At 38.5% G+C, this 19,907-nt stretch overlaps 1 protein-coding gene across 1 annotated transcript in view; it reads left to right on the forward strand.

Annotated features, from left to right (window-relative positions):
• The window catches only part of HEATR4 (HEAT repeat containing 4), a 42,482-nt gene extending 25,102 nt beyond the window's left edge, over positions 1 to 17,380 (forward strand). The window contains exon 16 of the mRNA XM_036913266.2: positions 15,797 to 17,380. Coding sequence (XP_036769161.2) covers positions 15,797 to 15,955 — 159 coding nt within the window. The 3' untranslated portion in view covers positions 15,956 to 17,380. The remainder of the gene's footprint in view (positions 1 to 15,796) is intronic.
• The last annotated feature ends 2,527 nt before the right edge of the window (positions 17,381 to 19,907 follow it).

Here is a 19,907-nt window from a genome sequence, read left to right on the forward strand (position 1 = left end):
GGATCTCCAGGAATGAAACAATATTAAGAGCACTGTGTGACCAATCCAAAAGGAACAATATCCTCATTATAGGGGTACCAGAGGAAGAATAGAGAGAAAAAGGGATAGAAAGTGTCTTTGAAGAAATAATTGCTGAGAACTTCCCCAAACTGGGGAAGGAAATAGTTGCTCAGACTACGGAGGCACACAGAACTCCCGAGAGAAGGGACCCAAAGAGGACAACACCAAGACACATAATAATTAAAATGGCAAAGATCAAGGACAAGGACAGAGTATTAAAGGAAGCCAGAGAGAGAAAAAAGGTCACCTACAAAGGAAAACCCATCAGGCTATCATCAGACTTCTCAACACAAACCTTACAGGCCAGAAGAGAATGGGATGATATATTTAATGCAATGAAACAGAAGGGCCTTGAACCAAGGATACTGTATCGAGCACGATTATCACTAAAATATGAGGGAGGGATTAAACAATTCCCAGACAAGCAAAAGTTGAAGGAATTTGCCTCCCACAAACCACCTCTACAGGGTATCTTAGAGGGACTGCTCTAGATGGGAGCACTCCTAAAAAGAGCACAGAACAAAACACCCAACATATGAAGAATGGAGGAGGAGGAAAAAGAAGGGAAAGAAATAATCATCAGACTGTGTTTATAACAGCTCAGTAAGCGAGTTAAGTTAGACAGTAAGTTGGTAAACAAGCTAACCTTGAACCTTTGGTAACCACAAATCTAAAGCCTGCAATGGCAATAAGTACATATCTTTCAATAATCACCCTAAATGTAAATGGACTGAATGCACCAATCAAAAGACACAGAGTAATAGAATGGATAAAAAAGCAAGACCCATCTATATGCTGCTTATAAGAGACTCACCTCAAACGCAAAGACGTGCACAAATTAAAAGTCAAGGGATGGAGAAAGATATTTCATGCAAACAACAGAGAGAAAAAAGCAGGTATTGCAATACTAGTATCAGACAAAATAGACTTCAAAATAAAGAAAGTAACAAGAGATAAAGAAAGACATTACATAACGATGAAGTGGTCAGTGCAGCAAGAGGATATAACCATTATAAACATATCTGCATCCAATACAGGAGCACCAATATATGTGAAACAAATACTAACAGAATTAAAGGAGAAAATAGAATGCAATGCATTCATTCTGGGAGACCTCAACACACCACTCACTCCAAAGGACAGATCCACCAGACAGAAAATAAGTAAGGACACAGAGGCACTGAACAACACGCTAGAACAGATGGACCTAATAGACATCTACAGAACTCTACATCCAAAAGCAACAGGATACACCTTCTTCTCAAGTGCACATGGAACATTCTCCAGAATAGACCACATACTAGGCCACAAAAAGAACCTCAGTAAATTCCAAAGGATTGAAATCCCACCAACCAACTTTTCAGACCACAAAGGTATAAAACTAGAAGTAAATTGTACAAAGAAAGCAAAAAAGGCTCACAAACACATGTAGGCTTAACAACATGCTCCTAAATAATCATGGATCAATGACCAAATTAAAATGGAGATCCAGCAATATATGGAAACAAATAACAACACAAAGTCCCAACTTCTGTGGGATGCAGCAAAAGCAGTCTTAAGAGGAAAGTATATAGCAATCCAGGCATATTTAAAGAAGGAAGAACAATCCCAAATGAATAGTGTAATGTCACAATTATCGAAATTGGTAAAAGAAGAACAAATGAGGCCTGAGGTCAGCAGAAGGAGGGACATAATAAAGATCAGAGAAGAAATAAATAAAATTGAGAATAATAAAACACTAGAATAAATCAATGAAACCAAGAGCTGGTTCTTCGAGAAAATAAACAAAATAGATAAGCCTCTAGCCAGACTTATTAAGAGAAAAAGAATCAACATACATCAACAGAATCAGAAACAAGAAAGGAAAAATCATAACGGACCCCACAGAAATACAAAGAATTATTAGAGAATACTATAAAAACCTATATGCTAACAAACTGGAAAACCTAGGAGAAATGGACAACTTCCTAGAAAAATACAACCTTCCAAGACTGACCCAGAAAGAAACAGGAAATCTAAACACACCAATTACCAGCAACAAAATTGAATCGGTTATCAAAAAACTACCCAAGAACAAAACCCTCGGGCCAGATGGATTTACATTGGAATTTTATCAGACATACAGAGAAGACATAACACCCATTATCCTGAAAGTTTTCCAAAAACTGGAAGAGGAGGGAATACTCCCAAACTCATTCTATGAAGCCAACATCACCCTAATACCAAAACCAGGCAAAGACCCTACCAAAAAAGAAAACTACAGACCAATATCCCTGATGAACATAGATGCAAAAATACTCAACAAAATATTAGCAAACCGAATTCAAAACTACATCAAGAGGATCATACACCATGACCAAATGGGATTCATCCCAGGGATGCAAGGATGGTACAACATTCGAAAATCCATCAACATCATCCACCACATCAACAAAAAGAAGGACAAAAACCACATGATCATCTCCATAGATGCTGAAAAAGCATTTGACAAAATTCAACATCCATTCATGATAAAAACTCTCAACAAAATGGGCATATACGGCAAGTACCTCAACATAGTAAAGGCCATATATCATAAACCCACAGCCAACATCATACTGAACAGCAAGAAGCTGAAAGCTTTTCCTCTGAGATCGGGAACTAGACAGGGATACCCACTCTCCCCACTGTTATTCAACGTGGTACTGGAGGTCCTAGCCATGGCAATCAGACAAAACAAAGAAATACAAGGAATCCAGATTGGTAAAGAAGAAGTCAAACTGTCATTATTTGCAGATGACATGATATTGTACATAAAAAACCCTAAAGACTCCACTGCAAAACTACTAGAACTAATATTGGAATACAGCAAAGTTGCAGGATACAAAATTAACACACAGAAATCTGTAGCTTTCCTATACACTAACAATGAACAAATAGAAAGAGAAATCAGGAAAAGAATTCCATTCACAATAGCATCAAAAAGAATAAAATACCTAGGAATAAACCTAACCAAGGAAGTGAAAGACCTATACCCTGAAAACTACAAGACACTCTTAAGAGAAATTAAAGAGGTCACTAACAAATGGAAACTCATCCCATGCTCCTGGCTGGGAAGAATTAATATCATCAAAATGGCCATCCTGCCCAAAGCACTATACAGATTCGATGCAATCCCTATCAAATTACCAACAGCATTCTCCAATGAACTGGAACAAATAGTTCAAAAATTCATATGGAACCGTCAAAGACCCCGAATAGCCAAAGCAATCCTGAGAAGGAAGAATAAAGTGGGGGGGGGATCTCGCCCCCCAACTTCAAGCTCTACTACAAAGCCACAGTAATCAAGATAATTTGGTACTGGCACAAGAACAGAGCCACAGACCAGTGGAACAGAATAGAGACTCCAGACATTAACCCAAACATATATGGTCAATTAATATATGATAAAGGAGCCATGGACATACAATGGGAAAATGACAGTCTCTTCAACAGATGGTGCTGGCAAAACTGAACAGCTACATGTAAGAGAATGAAACTGGATCACTGTCTAACCCCATACACAAAAGTAAACTCCAAATGGATCAAAGACCTGAATGTAAGTCATGAAACCATAAAACTCTTAGAAAAAAACATAGGCAAAAATCTCATGGACATAAACATGAGTGACTTCTTCATGAACATATCTCCTCGGGCAAGGGAAACAAAAGCAAAAATGAACAAGTGGGACTATATCAAGCTGAAAAGCTTCTGTACAGCAAAGGACACCATCAATAGAACAAAAAGGTATCCTACAGTATGGGAGAACATATTCATAAATGACAGATCCGATAAAGGATTGACATCCAAAATATATAAAGAGCTCACATGCCTCAACAAACAAAAAGCAAATAATCCAATTAAAAAATGGGCAGAGGAGCTGAATAAACAGTTCTCTAAAGAAGAAATCCAGATGGCCAACAGGCACATGAAAAGATGCTCCACATTGCTAATCATCAGAGAAATGCAAATTAAAACCACAATGAGATATCACCTCACACCAGTAAGGATCACCATCATTGAATAGACAAACAACAACAAATGTTGGGGAGGATGTGAACAAAGGGTAACCCTCCTACACTGCTGGTGGGAATGTAAGTTAGTTCAACCATTGTGGAAAGTAGTATGGAGGTTCCTCAGAATGCTCAAAATAGAAATACCTTTTGACCCAGTAATTCCACTTCTAGGAATTTACCCTAAGAATGCAGCACTCCAGTTTGAAAAAGACAGATGCACCCCTATGTTTATCGCTGCACTATTTACAATAGCCAAGATATGGAAGCAACCTAAATGTCCATCAGTAGATGAATGGATAAATAAGATGTGGTACATATACACAATGGAATATTACTCAGCCATAGGAGAAAAACAGATCCTACCATTCGTAACAACATGGATGGTGCTAGAGGGTATTATGCTCAGTGAAATAAGCCAGGCGGAGAAAGACAAGTACCAAATGATTTCACTCATATGTGGAGTATAAGAACAAAGGAAAACTGAAGGAACAAAACAGCAGCAGAATCACAGAACTCAAGAATGGACTAATAGTTACCAAAGGGAAAGGGACTGGGGAGGAGGGGAGGGAAGGGAGGGACATGAGTGGGGAAAAAGAAAGAGGCCATTACGATTAACATGTATAGTGCGTGGGGGGCACGGGGAGGGCTGTGCAACACAGAGAAGACAAGTAGTGATTTTTACAGCATCTTACTACGCAAATGGACAGTGACTGTGAAGGAGTAAGTAGGGGGGGACTTGGTGAAGGGGGAACCTAGTAAACATAATGTTCTTCATGTAATTGTAGATTTATGATACCAGAATTTAAAAAAAAAAGGATTTACCAAATTGCCCTTCAAAAGAGCTTACACTGTTGAAAGCAATTGGGGGCATATTAGACTACATGGCCTCAAAGGCCTTTTCTGTTTGATCTCTAAATCCTCTTCAATCATACTCCTATCCAAACACTTGCCAAAGCTTTTAGATTATACTCCTACCCATGTGTCACATCCACCCTTTTTTATTTCTCACATGGTCTATTACAGCAGTCCTCAACCAGGCACAAGTTTGCTTCCCCAGAGAACACTTCAGTGGAGTGGGGATAGAGGCCAGAGTTGCGGCTAAATATCCACAGTGCAAAGAACAGCACCCCCACAGCATATAATTGTCCAACCCAAAATGTCAATAGTTCTTAGCCTACCAAATCCTTGCTTTAACTTAATCTCTCCCTATGCCTGTTTATAACACAGGTAGCTACAACATTGAATTTCTCAAGTTGTGGTCCCAAATCTGCCATTACCTTCAAAACATATCCACGTGACGATCAACCAATCCAAGCCTCTCAGCTAGTTACTGAAGTCATGTTACAGCCTTATCAACTGCAACTCCCCTAAACTCTACTTCTGTAAGTTAAGACTATTTCCTATTCCTTGTTTTTGTTCTCCTCCATACTATTCCCTCTAAATGCTGTCTTGGGGGTGATGCTGTTCCCTCTAAGCACTGACTCCCAATCATCTTTTGTCAAAAGCCTTGTTAAAACCCATTTTGCAATCCATCTCCTCCCCAAAGGCTCTCCCATCTCTCTAATTACAAGAGAACTTTGACCCTTTCACATTACTTTAGCACAGTGTGCCTTGTATTGGTATTTACGTACTTGTCATATTCCTTCCTAAATTCTAAACTCCAAGGAAAGCACTTCCTTATGACCTTTTCTCTTACTTTTAGCATACTGCTTTTCACATAGGAGGTGCACAAGGAAATGTCTGTGGGCAGCAGACCAACCAGAATTGAGATCCTCCACTCATTATCTGTGGCATTAACTCAGTCGAATTACTCTCTCAGGTCTCAGTAACTTCATCTGTAAAGTGGAAATAATAATAGAACCTACCTTTTATAGGGTTGTGTGGATAAAATAACACATGCAAAGCACTTAGCACAGGGTCTAGTACAGAGCTCAATACTTAAAAAATGGTAGCCCTAATAATAACTTATCATGATAAAGCAAAGTGTCCTATAAGCTGTCTTGTGTGTGCCACTGGCCTAGTTTGGAGGAACTAGAAGTGGAGTGAGGCAGAAAAATTCTTAAATTAGGCAAAGTGACAGCTGGGATGGGGAAATTAAATTTAGTTTTGCATATGTCCTGTGGAAGTTAAAGTAAATCAATAGGAGCCATATCAGACAAGGCCACTGTGTGAGGTACTGCTTTGCACAAAGTTACCTGACCAAGGGATAGAGTAGGAACTGAAACTGACTGGTAATCCTTCTCCTCCTAAATCTGGTGCCCTAGTCTAGGACCAAAGTGTCTGGAAGAAGGGATAGCAGGAGGTGAATGCCCCCCTCCTAACTGACACATAGGCTGTGTGCACTGGCAAGACCCTAATATCAAGGCCCTGGGGAAATGCTGAAAAAGGAGGTCAGTACAGGTTTGTCACTGGGAGCTTTTAATTGTCTTTTTTTTTGTTGTTTTCACTTACTTTTTAATATTTGTTATTTTTACAATTTTTTTGGTATCATTAATCTACAGTTACATGAGGAACATTATGTTTACTAGACTCCCCCCATCACCAAGTCCCCCCAACATACCTCATTATGGTCTCTGTCCATCAGCATAGTAAGATATTATAGAGTCACTACTTGTCTTTGCTGTGTTGTACAGCCTTCCCCATGCCCCCCCATTATACATGCTAATCATAATGCCCCCTTTCTTCCCCCCCACCTTCCCCCTCCCTTCCCACACACCCTCCCCAGTCTCTTTCCCTTTGGTAACTGTTAGTCCATTCTTGGGTTCTGTAAGTCTGCTGCTGTTTTGCTCCTTCAGTTTTTTTTCTTTGTTCTTATACTCCACAGATGAGTGAAATCATTTGATACTTGTCTTTCTCTGCCTGGCTTATTTCACTGAGCATAATACCCTCTAGCTCCATCCATGTTGTTGCAAATGGTAGGATTTGTTTTCTTCTTATGGCTGAATAATATTCCATTGTGTGTATGTACCACATCTTCTTTATCCATTCATCTACTGATGGACACTTAGGTTGCTTCCATTTCTTAGCTATTGTAAACGGTGCAGCGATAAACATAGGGGTGCATCTGTCTTTTTCAAACTGGGCTGCTGCATTCTTCGGGTAAATTCCTAGAAGTGGAATTCCTGGGTCAAATGGTATTTCTATTTTGAGCTTTTTGAGGAAACTTTTAATTGCCATTTTGAAGAAAGTGGCTTTCAACAGTTTTCAATAGACACACCCTGCAGAGAGCTGGGGAGAATGAGCTGTGCATCTCTGAAAAGCTAGGGACCCTGTGCTCAGCAAGAGGACTGTAAAATTGTCTTTTCTAGATCCTGTATGAATATCTCCTCCTCCCAGTCTTTTCTATGACCTTGTCCTTTTTTCAACATTTTGTGATTTCCTCAAATAAAGAATGTTGTTGCTATCTGTCTTCCAGTTTCCCTTGTGACTGGGAGGTAACTGGGAGACTGATTTATCTTTAATTATATCACGTTTCCTGTGGCTCTACTTAGTTCTCACTACAAAGAGATACCAGAAACAGTTTTCAGAAATAAAATTTAATGACATGGAATAATATTCTTAATATGTCATTGTGTGGGGAAAAAAGCAGACAAAGTAAGTATTACAGTAGGACCCCATTTGGGGGATATGTATATGTATTGTTGATGTGTATGTATATATCTATCTATCCATACATATATCCATACTATTAACAAACAAAATTCAACTGAGTAAACTTGAAGATCTAACTGGTTTTATTCAACAATTCACAAATTGAGAAGCATCCCATCTAGCAAATAGAAAGGAGCTCTGAGACTTTTATGAAACGGAAGGTTTTTATAGGCTGAATGGGGGTTGGGGGACAAATAAATTAAAAGAGCGCATTATTTCAGGCAAGGTTACCTTCCCTTAGGAAAGCAGGGGGTGTATCATGCAGATTACCTCACTTGTGCTCATTAGGAAATTCCAGACCAGTTGGTTTAAAATTCCTCTCCTGGGAGAGGTTTAAACTGCAGTTCGGTTAGGCTTGGTGGGATTTACAAAGGTAGCTCCATTTTGGGGCTGTTGTTTCTTTTTTAACAACACTACACAAGAAGTTTGGGGGTCTCTGCCACAGTATTTAGCAGTAATTATCTTTGGATGGTGGGATGCAGGTAATTTATATTTTCTTCTTTGTTTATTTACATGTTGTGGGTTTTCTACATTGACCACTTACCACTTATTCAATTAAAAATACAGTGTTTTTATCAGTAGAACAAAAAGGCATCCTACAGTATGGGAGAATGTATTCATAAATGACAGATCCAATAAGGGGTTGACATACAAAATATACAAAGAGCTCATGCACCTCAACAAACAAAAAGCAAATAATCCAATTAAAAAATAGGCACAGGATCTGAACAGACACTTCTCCAAAGAAGAAATTCAGAAGGCCAACAGGCACATGAAAAGATACTCCACATCGCTAATCATCAGAGAAATGCAAATTAAAACCACAATGAGATATCACCTCACACCAGTTAGGATCACCACCATCCAAAAGATAAACAACAACAAACGTTGGGGAGGATGTGGAGAAAGGGGAACCCACCTACACTGCTGGTAGGAATGTAAATTAGTTCAACCATTGTGGAAAGCAGTATGGAGGTTCCTCAGAATGCTCAAAATAGAAATACCATTTGACCCAGGAATTCCACTTCTAGGAACTTACCCTAAGAATGCAGCACTCCAGTTTGAAAAAGACAGATGCACCCCTATGTTTATTGCAGCACTATTTACAATAGCCAAGAAATGGAAGCAACCTAAGTGTCCACCAGTAGATGAATGGATAAAGAAGAGGTGGTACATACACACAATGGAATATTATTCAGCCATAAGAAGAAAACAAATCCTACCATTTGCAACAACATGAATGGAGCTAGAGGGTATTATGCTTGGTGAAATAAGCCAGGCAGAGAAAGACAAGTATCAAATGATTTCACTCATCTGTGGAGTATAACAACAAAGCAAAAACTGAAGGAACAAAACAGCAGCAGACTCTAGAGAACCCAAGAATGGACTAATAGTTACCAAAGGGAAAAGGACTGGGGAAGATGGGTGGGATAAGGGGAAAAAGGGGCATTACGATTAGCACACATAGTGTAGGGGGTGGGGAAACGGGGAAGGCAGTATAGTGCAGAGAAAAGAAGTAGTGATTCCATAGCATCTTACTATGCTGATGGGCAGTGACTGTAATGGGGTATGTGGGGTAGGACTTGATAATGGGGGGAATCTAGTAACCACAATGTTGCTCATGTAAGTATATATTAATGATACCAAAAAAAGAAAAATACAGTGTTTTTGAAACAACAAACTTCACTTTCCCCATCTCATTTTTCCTAATCTCTAGTCATTGCTTGCCTTGCTGTTGTTTTTTTTAATAAATATAATTCCCTTTTTAAAAAAATCAAAGAATTTGTCATTAAGGTTATAGGAGTTAATAATTGTTCAGAAGCTGCTATAGAAAGAGGTTGTAATGAGCTAACTCCATGTTTAAGTCTCAATAGAATGATTTGAAACCTTTTGGAGAGTGCTCCAAATCCTCTCTTCCACCAAAACCCATTTTTAGATAGTCACTCCTTTAGAATAGTAGTCATTGCCTTTTACACTCATTCTTTATTTAAAATTCAAATACCCTAGGAGGTTATACTAGTTTGCTAGGGTTGTCATAACAAAGTACCACAGACTGGTTGGCTTAAACAAAAGCCATTAATTTTTCTCACAGTTCTGGACACTGGCAATCTGAAATGGAGGTTGGCAGGGCTGGTTTCTGAGGCCTCACTCCTTGGCTTGTGGACAGCTATTTTCTCCCTGTTTTCATATGGTCTTTCCTATGTACAATTTGTTGTCCATATTTCATCTTCCTATAAGGGCACCAGTCGTACTGGATTAGGGTGCATCCTAATGATGCATTTTAACTTAATTATCTCTTAAAGACCCTATCTCCAAATACAGTCACATTCTGAAGTACTGGGGTTAGGACTTCAACATATGAATTTGGGGGAACACAATTCACATGAAAACAGAAGAGTGATGTATTAGGAAAACCTCAGTTTTACCTCCTGTAAAGCCCAGGGAGAAACCCAGTTCTTTCCTCCTCCTGTGTGTTTCTCTGTTATGTTTCTTCTTTACCCATTCACATACAGAACACTGAACAACACTACTTCTGACACCAAATGCATGAAGTTTTCCCCCCATAACAAGCAATTCTCCAGCTGGGCATCCTACAATTTAACTCAATTCTAACACCATCAACCTGGAGATAGTGTCAGATCCCACAGGTTAAGGGCTCAGTCCTGCAAGACTGCTCCCACCCTACTTCAGATGCCAATTGCATATAGTAGGTCCCCAAGTTACTCACAACTACCCACAACCCCAATTAATTGGCTAGAGCTGCTCACAGAACTCAGGGAAACACCCACTTACATTCACCACTTTATTAAAGGATATGGTAAAGAAGACAGATGAAGAGCCAGATGAAGAGACACATAGGGCGATGTCTGGGAGGGTCCCAAGCTCAGGAGTGCCTTTCCCTGTGGAGTGTCACCCTCCTGGTACAGAAGTGTTCACCAACCTGGAAGCTCTCTGAACCTTGAACTATTGGGATTTGGTGGGGGCCTCCTCATGTAAGCATGATCAATTATTAACTTGGTTTCTAGCCCCTCTCCCATCTCTAGAGAATGGGGATAAGACTGAAAATCCCAAGCTTCTAATCATGGCTTTGCCTTTCTGGTTATGGGTGTCTCTCTAGTAGCCCACTCAGAGTCACCTCAATAGAACAAGAGATGTTTTTAGTGCTCTTATCCCTTAGGAACTTACAGGGGTTTTAAGAGCCCTGGTCAGGGACAGGGTCAAAGACAAATATTAGAACAAGAGATGCTCCTAGTGCTTTTATCACTTAGGAAATTACAAGGGTTTTGCGAGCTCTATGCCAGGAACAGGGGTGGGGGACAGAGGCCAACATATATTTTTTTCTATTACCTCACAGGCAACATATACTAAGCCGCAATTTCCTTTAAGTACTTAAAAATAACATGAGAAGTTGCTGAAGGGGGGATAAGACAGAGTAATAAAAGAAAACAATGTCCAGGGCAGCAGTTCTCCACCCAAAGTGACTTTGCTCCCAGGGGACATTTAGCAATGTGTAGAGACATTTTTGGTCATCACAACAGGGGAGATGCTATAGGCATCTAATGGGTAGAGGCCAGAGATGCTGTTAAGCATTCTATAATGTACAGTACAGCCTCACTGTGCTGATAACAAAGAAGTATCCAGCCCCAAATGTCAATACTGTTAAGATTGAGAAACCATAGTATAAACTTTGCATGAGTTCATCAATATAAAAATTTGAATATCTTTGACCCAGTAATTCTATTTTCAGGAATCTGTCCTGTAAAAATATTCACCCATGTGTACAGAGATTTTATTATATATGTTGTACATATACCCCTACACAGATGCTCATTGCTTATAATTTCAAAACTAGAAATGACTAAAATGCCTGTTAACAGGCAATTGTTAAAAACAATGACAAAGATATTTAAAATATATTCTAAATTGAAAAATCAAATTGCAGAACAATATACATGTCCCATTTTTTTGTTAAAAAAACACCATCTATATACTTTAATATGTGGTTTCTTTGAAACCCTATATGTTTGCGTGTGTGTGTGTGTGTGTGTGTGTGTGTGTGTCTGTGTCCACACAGTTGAATATTTGGAAAGATAAATACACCAAACTGAAGACAGAGGCTATCGCTGGGAACAGGATTATTGACAATAGAAGAACTTTCATGTTTTACTTCATGCATTTCTGAATTATTTTCTGAATTAAAAGGCCTTTGCTTTAGCAAATGTGAGACACATTACAGTCTAACTTCGAAAATATTGACTCTCACTAATTTTTAAGACTGTTTTATCAAATTACTACAAACCAGGGGTCAACAAATTGCTGCCCTCAGGCCAAGTCCAGCTGCCTCCTGTTTTTATACCCATTGAGGACCAAGAATGATTTTTATATTTTAAGTGGTTGAAATTTATACAAAATTTGCATTTCAATGCCCACAATAAACTTCTATTGGAATGCAGCCACACTCATTCATTACAAACTGTTTGTGGCTACTTTCATGTTACAACAGCAGAATTGAGTAGTTTTGAGACAGACTGGTCCTCAAAGCATAAAATTTCTACTATCTGGTCCTTTACAGAAGTTTACCAAACCCTGCTGTACTTCATGAAAGGTGCTGGCTAGGATGTTGAACTTGCAACCCATTTGCTCACATACCCTCTTTAAATTGACATCTAAAATGTTTCATTGTAAGTTTGAATAGTTGCAAAGTGTCTCATTTCTATTGTCTACATATTACAACATTTACATATTTATATTTTAAATTAAAACTGTTTTATCACTTGTTTAAATGCATCCAATTGAATTTAAATACTGTAAGAGTTTGATACCCCCATCATCCACGAAAAAAATAAGACAGACGATTTATTTCAACTTTAAAGCTGAGCATGTGTTATCTTTTAAAGAAACTTACATTTCCATTTTGAAGTAACTTCCACATAGAATTTTATTCTGATATACTATATGTTAATGCTTGAAAATATTTTTCATTATGATATCTGTAATAAAATGTCTTTACATTGAGGTTACAGTTCTCTTGTCACAGTCTGCATTTTCTTTCTGGGCTCCCTTGACTTCCTTAATGATTTTTTAAAATTTGCATATATTAAGGTTCACTCTGTGCTGTATAGTTCCGTGTGTTGTGACAAACGCATCATGCCATGTATTCACCATTTCAGTATCGTACAGCATAGTTTAACCACCCTAAAAATGTCCTGTGTTTGACCTATTCTATTCTTCCCTCCTCCTCTTGAACACCTGACAGCCATTGATCTTTTTATTTTCTCTATAGTTTTGTCTTTTCCAGAATGTCATATAATTGAAATCATATGTTACATAGCCTTTTCAGGCTGGCTTCTTTCCCTTAGCAGTATACACATTTAAGGAGGCTCACCCATGTCTTATTGTGGCTAGATTGCTTATTTCTTTTTATCTCTGAATAACATTTCATTGTGTAGATGGGCCACAGTTTGTTTTTCCATTCACCTACTGAAGGACATCTTGGTTGCTTCTGGTTTGTGGTATTTATGAATAAAGCTGCTGCAGATGTTCACATGCAGGTCAGACTCACTTTTAATCATGACTCTACTATCATGACTCTATTTTTCATTTCAAGTATAATATTCAAGAATATAATAAAAATAATTGATAAGAAGAGGAATACATCTTGAAAGTTAACATCAAAATCATGTATTCCATTACAACCGAGTTACCCATTTTTTAAAAAACAAGATATTAAATAGTATGTTGGTTCTTATTACTTAACTAGCAATAATGGAATATAATATGTACCTGAAATTATAAGTTACTTGTGAAATAGGAAATATTATAAGAGGCAAGGTATTCTTTCTGCAAATGTGAATGGGCATATATCAAGCTCTGGTATTAGGCTTTTGAGATTAATTGAAGAATAATCAAGTATAAAAATCAGAAATAATCCCATTAAATTCATTACATGTGATAATAAAGTTAACTATTTAACAAAAGAGGAAGATACACACACACACACACACACACACACACACACACACAAGCAAACTCACTATAGTACTACTATAAGTTTGCTCCCTACAAATAGAAAATCCTGATATATTCTGTTTTTTTAATACATGATCAATATGTAAGTAACATTTATTTAGCACTTTTGAATAGGATAAAATACTCCTTGTCTATAGAAGAGAAAATACTATTTTTCTAACATATTATCCAATTAAATGGCTAAGAATGGTCTTTTTTTAAAAAAGTATCATTGATATACAACCTTACGTTGGTTTCAAATATACAACACAGTGGTCCAACCGTTACCCATATTATTAAATCTTCACCCTCTCTAGTGCAGTCACTATCTATCAACATAGTGAGATGTTACAGAATCATTAACTGTGTTCTCTGTGCTGTACTACTGTCCCTGTAATCAGCTGATATTGTGATTGTTAATTATTGTGCCCCTTTATCCTCTCCCCCCAGTCCTTCCCATCCCCTCCCCCTTGGTAATCACTAGACCCTTCTCAGTGTCTATGAGTCCACTGCTATTTTGTTCCTTCTGATATATTCTATTTTGTTTGATTCTTAACAAAAAAGAAAAAGTATGGTGCATTTATAATGCTGCATTATTAAGAGATAACTTTTTTGACTAGACATTTGTGAGAACTAAATACTTCTTTTATAATTTTATGTCTGTGATGATTAGAAGAATTTTCCATAAACTAGCTTCTGGCTCCATACATTTCAAACCTTGTTTTTCCTTCATTACCAACATACTTCAGTGTTAGGTACCACAGGACATATTCTTATCAGCCTATGGCCCTGCACCTTCATGTCACATCACCAGTTTAGTGGGCACTGTGAGTGGGAGGACATTTCCTGGGAAGCAATCTTATGTTAGGACAGCCAGCAACAACCTAACAGCGACATACCAGTAGAGCAGGAGGTGCCCCTGCCTTTGGGCCTCAGCTTTGGAGAACTCTCTGATCTTTGGCTACATGCACCCCCATAGGGCGAGGATTCTGTGGGGACAAATAGGTGTGTCCTACTAGAGCCTACTCTCTGCCTTACAGACTGCACACTCTAAGTACCCAAGTATCTGGAATTGCCTGCCCATTTTTAGGACTTGGGGGAATTGGCCTGTCTTCCCAAGCATAGCCAGCATTGCAAGTGTGTGTACCCTTAGAATCAAGGCATGGCCAACGGTTGTTTGCAGGGGTATGTGAACAGAGCTTGGACGTGCAGTCTGAAGTCTCCATGTGTGTATGATGAGGTCCTCACAGTGCGGGATGAATCTGGTAATGGAAAGAGACTAGCAGACTGCAGGTCATCTTTTCAGTGTCACCATGTTTTTGTAAAGACTCCAGAGAATCTGAAAATTCCAAAGTCAAGCCTGATCTCAAGGTAGGTGATAGAATGTATTTTACTTACCAGTTTGTTAGCTTGATTAATAACATCTAAATGGTTAGACATATGGTAAAAAGGCTTCAACTTGTACTTTTGCCCTAAACTGAAAATTCATTTGGTGGGATATCCCTTTTATTATTCCCTGGAGTGATATCAAAACCTAGATTCATATCAGAACTGCCTAGACTCCCAGGAATGTTTTAAGTAGGTGCAAGCTCAACCCTGGTCATCACTACATTGATTGGTTTATGGGGTTGAAACACAGCAGTGCTGAGTCCCCAGGAGCTATTCACCTTGACTGAATCTATCTCCTCAGCACATCCCAGAAATAAGGCTCTTTAGTCATCGCTATACTATTGTCCATAGTTGCTGCTACTTCTGCATAATAATAAAGGCATGGGCATAGAAAGCAGGCTAATTCCAAAGATCACCATGCAGACACCCAAGCTTTCTTGATGGGAAATTTAGGTGTATTCTCCACATTTGACTACTGACTGGGGTCAAGGGAGGCAGGACTAAACCTAATGGATTCTTTTTCCTTATTTATTATATCAGTTCATGGAATGAATCTGATAAACCATGGCTGAAGAGGCTTTCTCTTTGGGTCTGCTTTTTATGTGAGACCACATGTTTGTCATGTATACTCATGTGTTAATATTTCTCTGTAGCCTGTGAAGCCTCGTACACCAAATCCCTGGTCACAGAGTCCAGTCCTGGGCCTAAATGCAAGAAGCAGAGGTCGCTCACCACTTGTCAAAGATCTACGCACCGTCCGGGAAAAATGGATTGCAATGGGGCCATTTGGATCTGACAGCCCAGATCTCTAGCTGGGTAAATACTCAGAGACATTTTTTTCCAGAGTCCTGTCCTCTTACCCTGGAAGGAAAGGTGATTATTTCTAGGATGAGCCCTTCTCTTGCTCCAAGACACAGGCAGCAGTGGACTCAGTCACATTCTGTCTCTTTAACTGATGTTTTATAATCTCTTTGTCATTATGTTTATAAAGAAAAATCCATCTAACAATAGACCTGGCTTTTAAATGTATACCATTTACACAGAGGGTTAAAGAAAATTGACATCACATTAGGTGATGAGCATATTTTTCCATACCTCAGAAAAGTCATATACTAAATATATGTCAGAGCTCCACATTTTGCTAGAGTCAAAATATCGAAAGACCCAGCACTCTTTGCAAACTATATAAAGAGCACTCTGGAACCCAAACTAGAATCCCATTTGTCTAAAAAAGAAACAGCTTAGGTAATTAAAAAAAAAATCTACAAGTCTAGTCTTGTACTAGAGCAAGTTCTTTACAAGCCAGTGCAATTATTTTTGCCCCTTGCACTGTGTGGGTGGGTGTGAACACTAGCTGAACACTTTTAGATCCCTGCAAAACATTGCTGAAGTTTTATAAGGCCAATTAGCAATTCTCATAAGCCTCAATGTACTTAATGCTTTAAAGATTCAGACATGATGGAAAAGTCTCACGTCTTTCTGTATCATAAGATTCTGTAAGAAAAAAATTGCCACAGAAGAGGAGAGATCCATAATTCAAAGTGTGTGAGTCTAGCTTTCCTTCCTATTGATTGCTGTTTACACCCTAAAAAGCTTTGGGACATTCAATGATGATTGTAAAGTCAATGTGAATCTCTCCCTTTTTCTCCCTGGAATCACGTCCTCCTCTTCTGGTGGCACTGTTCTCATCAGAAATATAAAAAGCAATAATTTCTACTATGAATACCTAGCAGTTACGGAACATGGAGGAAAAGGAACTTCAGGGGCTGTATCAGCTGTGTAACAGAAAATCTTCCCTTTTCCTGACTCATGTAATTCAAGTTTTAATTTATTAGTTTAAACATTCCACCCAAGTGAAATATTAATCCACAAAGTACCATCACATATATTAAAGTTATTTCCACATCTGTCAAACCTGAGGATTCTGGGATCTGGCTGCATGAGGCATTTGAGACAATAAATAATTCTGTACAAGTACTTTCTCAGCCCCTCTATCTTTGACCTTAATGAAAGGGCTTCATTGTGCACTCTGCACTGCTGGCAAGAACAAGAGAGCCAAGTGAACTCTCCAGTCAGTCAGTTAGCAAGGCAGAGCAGAGGGTATGTTCGGCGGCTGGCACTGGGGGAGATGTAGCAGCTGCAAAGAAATGGCCCTTGTCCTCGAGGAGTTTATAAGGGGTTTTATAAGAAACACATACAAGAACCTTTCAAAGACAATATGCTTAATCTAGTGGGAATTATTCAGCACACAGCAGATTTGCTAGGAGTCAGGGCAGGAGTGGGAGTGCTGGAGTAGTCATGGACACACGGGAACCTGCTTGGATCTCAGAGGCCACCCAAGACTTGGAGAGGCAAAAGGGAGGAAGGAAGACCTTCCAGGAAGGATGGGAGAAAAGGCTGCATGAAGGAATGAGCTTGGCCAGGGTCCTTGATGGCTCTTTTTTCCTTCCCTGTATTTGAATCAGTTCCCTTGGTACTTTGAAATAGAGAAGCTGAACACGCATTCTCCTTACTCCTGTGCTTTTGCTGATCTATTCATATAACAAAATGTTAAAATGACAAAATATTTCAGGAGTTCCACAAATCCTTTATAAAGGGCCTTGCCTGTCCTTGACTGAGGCATATGTAGGAGATTCTCTTGCTCAGTTGTCTCTTTTTTATTCTCCTCTTTTCTTCTTTCCTCCCCTTTCCTTTTGCCACAGACATTCATTAGCTCCACTGGTTGGTTAGACAAGTGACCACTCCCTGTCCTGCTGTAAAAGGAAGTTCCTGTTTGGTCCAGCATATGGGAAAAACACAATGCTGACCTCTTGGTCAAGATCTAGAGAAATTTTCCATTTTTCAACCAAGATGCATGTCTATATTAGTTTACACATTCCATCTAAGTTAGCATCCATTAGTCAATTACATCAACAGAAATTTTCTTGACCAGGCCTACAGCAATGCGGTTGTGGGTCAGAAGAAAAGTATCTGTGTTAGAATTTACTTTCTCCCCTCCCCCTGGTTATTGCTTAATCCTCCCACCCTATCTCATCATTTCTTTTTTGAGCTTTAATTTTTATTAATTTATTTGATTCATGTTTATTTTTTAATTGAAGTACATCAATAAAATGCATAAATCTTAGTGTATAGTCGGATGAATCTTGACATCTGTACACACTCATGAACCTTCACCCAGATCAACATGTCAAACATTCTCACTAATTCCCCCTCCACTCTCATGGCAACCACTAGTCTGTTCTCTCTGTTTACCTCATGGTGTCTTGATGTTCTATATTGTGAGCTAGTATTTCCCAGATATATGTATTGCTTAGTCATCATGGATATGCCAGGAAGCATAAGACAGTTGTTCTCACTTTGAGGAGTTTGTGGTCTAGTTGGGTAAAAATGGGCTTGTTGGAGGCAGCATCAGAGCCTCTTAGGGGCCAAGAGTGAGATGGATACTCTGGCTTTTTTGATACTCCAACTGTATTTTTAAAAACAAAGTGCCAATGTGAATTTTTAAAATGATGGCATATTTTTAATATGTACACTCAAATTATTGCTCTTAAAACAAAAAAATTATAATGACTTTTGAGATAATGCCAAAAATCTAATTGATATAAATGTTCATAGCAGCATTTCTCACAATAGCTAAGAAATGGAAACAACCCAAATGTCCATCAGCTTATGGATGAATAAATAAAATTTGGTGTACCTGTACAATGAAATATTACTTGTCCATAAAAATAAATGAGGTATTGATGCATGCTACAACATGACTGAACCTTGAAAACATTATGTTATGTGAAGGAAGCCAAGTATAAAAGCCCATATAATTTCATTCAAATGAAATTTCCAGAAGAGGCAAATTTATAGACACAGAAAATAGATTAGCAGTAGCTTAGGGATGGAAGAAGAAATGGGAATAGGGGAGAGGAGGGTGGAAGAGGGGAATAGGAACTGACTGCTAATACGGTTTCTTTTAGTGGGGACAAATATGTTCTAAAATTAGATTGTGGTGACGGTTGCACAACCCTGCAAATATACAAGAGTAACCATTGCATTGTACACTTTAAAGGGATGAATTGCATGGCATGCTAATTATATCTAAAGAAAGCTGTTTTTAAAGTCTAATTTGAAAGTCTTTGATGATTATGAAAGGCTACCAGCATAGGATGTTGGGCCGTATGTTGTAGTGGGCAAAATACCAGTTTGGAAGTCAAACATACCTGAGTCCAAATAGTCTGCTACTTGCCAATTGTGTGATTTTAAGTGATTTACTTAAAATTTTTGAGCTTTCTTTTATTCACTATAAATGAAGATAATAATTCCTACCTCATAGGACTATTTTTTGAATAACATTAATTCAAAAAATACTCATTGAACAGTTCCAGGTACTTCTCGGCTTTGGGGATACAGAAGTGACCAGGACAGTCAAGGCTCTCTACGTTATATCTTGTGCTAAAAGAAAAGATATTTTTATATGAACTGTCTCCAATGTTAAATATTAACAATTAATTTAAAAAAATATAAAGACACTGTTAGCAAACACTGTGCCAAACATATCTTTGAGCCAAATACTGCCCTTGGACTAACAGTTTGTGACCCCTGATATAGGCTTTTCAGATGGTGAGTTTCTAGAATATTACCACTTGGCTGAACAGAGGCACCCTCAGCCTGCTCCCATATGCTGCCAGCACCACCTAAAGAAGCATTCCTCATAAAATTCAGGGAAACCATCCTAGCAAGTAATTGAGCCAGGCAGTAGCCCAGATACCATCT

This window comes from Manis pentadactyla, chromosome 11 (assembly GCF_030020395.1).
Source record: "Manis pentadactyla isolate mManPen7 chromosome 11, mManPen7.hap1, whole genome shotgun sequence".
In the NCBI taxonomy this organism is placed as follows: Eukaryota; Metazoa; Chordata; class Mammalia; order Pholidota; family Manidae; genus Manis; species Manis pentadactyla.